The 4,983-nt window shown below is 39.7% G+C and overlaps 1 protein-coding gene across 1 annotated transcript; it reads left to right on the top strand.

The window, feature by feature from the left end:
• Nucleotides 1-418: 418 nt before the first annotated feature.
• On the top strand, nucleotides 419-1,500 carry LOC146079570 (uncharacterized). The gene is made up of 2 exons (XM_083186293.1): nucleotides 419-568; nucleotides 653-1,500. The coding sequence occupies exons 1-2, from the start codon at nucleotides 439-441 to the stop codon at nucleotides 1,156-1,158; spliced, it is 636 nt and encodes a 211-aa protein (XP_083042419.1). The 5' UTR covers nucleotides 419-438; the 3' UTR covers nucleotides 1,159-1,500.
• Nucleotides 1,501-4,983: the final 3,483 nt, after the last annotated feature.

The raw sequence follows: 4,983 nt of genomic DNA, 5'->3' as shown, positions 1-4,983 counted from the left end.
CGCCCATGTTTATGCCCATTTTCCCTCATTATTTCGGCCGTTCCCCTCAACACGCCCCTATGCCGCCCCCAATGACCGTACTCTCGCGTACAGGTTTTTTCGCACGGAAAGACCCGTCCGTGAGCGTTGTGGAGTGGTCGCGCCTGCGCATTGGAGATGGTACGCATGCGCATATCAATAAAAGCCCCGGAACGTACGCGTACGGCCCAGCCGCACGAACCAGAATAAGGCCCACAGTGAGCCATAAAGAAGGGATTTTGAAAGTGCATTGGATGAGAGAAAAGCAACGTACTGTGTATGGTTTTCCAGTCTTAGGTGGCGCATTGACTCTGTTGTCATTTGTATTTTTGAACTTGTAGGTGGTCAGACTTCAAAACTACACTGAAGAGGAAGATGACTGACCGGTTCAACCACAGCATGTCCACCGGGAGGGGGCCTATGCCAGATAATTTGGAATATACCCCCCTGGAGCAGGATGCCTTGGATGTTATTGATGAGGCCGAGGTAAGGGGGATATCCAATATGGATAGTGAGCTCCCGGTGGAGGTCTTTAATGCTGCTTTTGATGGTAAGTCACAGTAATGCATTGTATTTGGTAAGATAGGTTTTTGTGTGTATGTGATGGTGACATTGTTTTCAATTATTATACTAGAAGAAGCAGAAACACAGGATGAACCGGCAGCATCTTCCTCTGCAGAGCCACAGGTGGAGCAAGTGGTCCAGCCTCCACCAACACGCCACCCCAAGCCACAGGACACATGGGATGCCAGGTGGATGGTGATGCTGGAGAGGATTGAGCAGCAAGGGGAGGAGGCTGCGGTCTGTCAGCAGCAGGTTGTGGAATTTCTGGCAGATTGGAAGGCCACAAACAGCCAGCAGTGTGAGGCCTTAAACCGCATGAATGACACTCTCGCGGCTGGCATGCAAAGCATTGTCCAGCAAATCAGCCGCCGGAATGACATTCTGGTGGAGCTGCTGACCACCGCCAGGTCCCTAAGGGACAATCCCCCATCTGCTGGGCCACCCCAAGCTGCTCCCCAACCTTCCACCTCTGCTGACCCTCCTGTGTCCAGTAGGGGAAGACGGCGCAAGCCATCAGAGCCAAAGGCCCCTGTCCCCAAGGCCCCATCTAAAAAGGGGAAAAAAGGGCCAAAATAATGACACCTGGTTCACTTCCTCTGTGGTTGGACCCCAAATGTTTAAATTGCACTGGACATCCACTTCCTGAGTTGGCCATCGATCCATTTTCGTGCCATGGGCAGTAAAGTTCTTTTTTTGACCTCTAGAAATGCAGGATAAATTTTTGGTGGTGTGTATCATGCTTAGTATTCACCCTGGTTGTTGCAGTTCATATACTGGTGTCCACATTTCTTTCACCATTGCATTTGCAGGGTAACACATGTTTGGAGATATGCAACCTCTTGTTCTGGCTGATTGTTATTTTTGTGTATATTTTATATTTTATTTTTATTTATGACATTAAAGTGGCAAATAAGCTGTGATGCTGAACAGCAAATAAATTTATTTTCCCAATTACAACACAATTGTTGTACAGTATGTGTAATTTCTTGTGTGAAACAAATAATACATTTATGTGTACTTACTGACCAGGGTATTTTTGTGCATTTCTTGAAGTGTGGTAGAAGTTTCCCATGTGTAACCCTCTCCATGGCCATTCACATGTTCATATCCAACTTTTCCCAGCTAATTAGTTTGTGTCAGCACATGTGCAGAGCAACTTAATAGGTGAGAAAGCAGTTTGTGTGCAGGTGAGGTAGCTCCTACATTAGTAGGTAAAAGCAGGTCCAGAACAATGATTTCCTCATGGAGTGGGTGAGGTAGACAAACAAGGGTCAAAAGGGACATTTGTGTAGGAATGCATATGTGTCCTCCCTAAAAAACCAGTCATGTGTTGGTACAGGTATATTAAAGATGTGTGAATCGGCCAAACATGATAAAATTGCTTGTGAACAAACATGTTTAACTATTTAAATATATATGATTTCACAGTGTCACAAGCAGATGTAGGAATCCTTTGTTAGAGAGATGTGATTGCAATAATGTAATTGGTGGCATCTTACATCCAGAGTGTAGTAAAATCCAATTCATAGCAGATCAGAAAGTGGTACAGTTCTGTATTTTGGGTACTATACTAAGATTGTGTGCAAAATAGTGGGCATGGGCTTAAAACATTGCTGAAACATCCTTTGTAGGTGTTAGATGTGGTTTATGTATTTGTATAATAAATACAAAACCTATGTTTGTATTAGAGTGAACACATTGACACATGTCGACTTGTGTAGATTGAGTGTGCTACTGTGTAAAGTCTATGAAAACACGTAGTGAATGTGTATAAATGTTTACCAAATACCTACCTTAGCATATATAAGCAGGTCTTAAAAAGATTCTTACCTTAAATTAAACAAACCTTTAAATGTAGAGAAGTATAGAAAGATAAGCTTCCAAGGTGTTTGAGTGCTGTGTGTGGCTTGCAGGTAGTGAAATAATGGTTTGGACTTAATAGACTGCAGCAGGTTTTTTCGCACGGAAAGACCCGTCCGTGAGCATTGTGGAGTGGTCGTGCCTGCGCATTGGAGATGGTACGCATGCGCATATCAATAAAAGCCCCGGAACGTACGCGTACGGCCCAGCCGCACGAACCAGAATAAGGCCCACAGTGAGCCATAAAGAAGGGATTTTGAAAGTGCATTGGATGAGAGAAAAGCAACGTACTGTGTATGGTTTTCCAGTCTTAGGTGGCGCATTGACTCTGTTGTCATTTTTAACTCTTGTTATGTCCTGATTAAGAGGTTAAGGGAATACCTTTAGGACTACAAGGTCATAGGCTGCCACCTTTTTTTGCAATTTGTCTTTGAGAATACCTACATATTAGTTCAAAAGTCAGTTTCCACTGACTTTTATTTGCGAAGGCAGGAGAATCATTAGATGGTTGGCAAACTTTCAATGATTTCTCCCGCTGCGGAGACATGCGAGGGGATGTGTCTTCGTTACATATCCCTTTGCATGTTAAAAAGTGGAATTGTCGGCGGGCGCATAGATGGGCATTGGGCGGCATCTCTGGTGCTCAGTAACCTGCAATCCTCACAGCACACCGAGCCAAACAGAAGACCCTCTAAATGTTCTAGCCTCTGAGTTGTCGTAGGTATGGAATTTTGTGCAAATCTGCCCTTTTTTTACTGCAGCAATTATTTACAAGACATACCAGGTAGGATTTATATTGTAATAATTACTGCTTTAAAAAAATAGCAGTCAAAATCTTGGAGGCATCATCTTTACCACTACTCTATCTGATTGTATTAATTACAGACCTGCCAAATCACTCTTATCATATTGTGATTATCATATTTTTCTGGGAAGAACAGTTGAAGAACTAAATCATGCCAAATAGCTGATGTAAATCATGATGCTAGAAAATCAGTTAGTCTTGGAACTCAGTCTTTTGCTTTGCTTAAATGAAAAGGGAGATTGGTCTATTAAGTTAATTTAAGTCAGGGCTCAATGTTCCTTATTACAAAAGTGTACAGTAGTTCTAGAATGATCTAAATGAATTAATAGTAGTGTTGAAAGTCAGGACAGATAGTATGAGCATAGCACCTTCTACCAGTGATGAAATCACTAACTACAATAATAAATTTTGTACAAGATAAGCAGTGTTCATTGGTTGTCCTCCTTTGCATCATTACTTACTAAATAGATTTCCTTTTTACTTCTTACCCTGTACTAATAATACATCTGAATCTACTTCTGAAGCTTTGAAAATGAAGAACTTATTAGTTCTATAAGTTACTACAGAGACATATTAATAATGTGAGAAAAGAATAAAGCTTATGCAAATAAAAATAGTCAATAGAAAAATAGTATAAAAGATCTCACGGTGTGATGTTATAGTCAACATGACACTTAAAGGCCCGTATGGCTTGTGCTGTCTTTAAAAATGGTGGCCTAACTAATGGAATAAACTAAGCCAAGCATTTATCGTCTCTGTTAATGTAAAGTCCAGATGGGGAACCACAATATCTGATTTATTCATTTAATATGAATAAATGTCTCAAACCCATTAAATGTATAAAACATTGCAGAAAGTGGAATACAAGCTACAGTATATAACCATTACTGTACATGCAGTTATAATACTAACAAAAGCATTGTCAGCTGAACCCAAAGATTTGGTGCCATTGTTGGCAATGAGGAGTAGACAATTTCATAAAACCAATTTCTGGTTACTACTGCTCTATATATGAATATATGTGAGGCTGATGGATGACAAACATATAGAAGTTTAAAATGAAATAGTAAACAGACATTTGTTTAATTGGGCTTGTACTCTTGCAATTAAGGTGTGTCTCCACAAACACTATACTACTATGCAGATGGATAATTAAATTAAAAGTAACAAATACGTATAACAATTTATATATATATATTAAAAAAAAAGATATCTGGTGTATGTTAATTACATTAAACTGGCAATGTTGTTAAGATATTACAAGTTAATTCTAAAATAAAAAAATATATATTCTTAAAAAATTAAAGTGCAATAGTGAGTGTACTAATAGTAGAATCTCCCTAAACTCATTAAAGTTGTAAAGAAACACACACACACACACACACACATCTAAACCATACTCCATTTAATTGTTAAACTAATAGCATCCACCAAGCTCAGCTCCATTCTAACAAATGTAATTTTTTTTTTTATATATACACTATGTAGACAAAAGTGATTGGATATTACACAAAATAGTACATTTTGCTAATCACCAGCCTAAATTAAACTACTGTACATATACACACCACTCAATTATTGGTTCGAATAGCCTGTATTCTTCAGCTTGGTCCATAATTGCACTGTGTGTACACAGTACCTGCAGCCAATTATTGTTCAGATCTGCCCATTTGATCTGGCCTGCTGAGTGACATTTGTCGGAAACAGTGAGGAATTATCATGAACATTTTGTAGAT

This window comes from Crinia signifera, chromosome 5, assembly GCF_055691185.1.
Source record: "Crinia signifera chromosome 5, ASM5569118v1, whole genome shotgun sequence".
Lineage (NCBI taxonomy): Eukaryota > Metazoa > Chordata > Amphibia > Anura > Myobatrachidae > Crinia > Crinia signifera.
The sequence above is the reverse complement of the archived record's forward strand: the minus strand, read 5'-3'. Positions and strand labels throughout refer to the sequence as shown.

Bases quoted from the DNA above. Each gene is read 5' to 3' on its own strand.
- LOC146079570 (XM_083186293.1), top strand. From the start codon at position 439: ATGCCAGATAATTTGGAATATACCCCCCTGGAGCAGGATGCCTTGGAT. The intron at 569-652 runs GTAAGTCACAGT...TTATTATACTAG, and splicing joins CTTTAATGCTGCTTTTGATG to AAGAAGCAGAAACACAGGAT.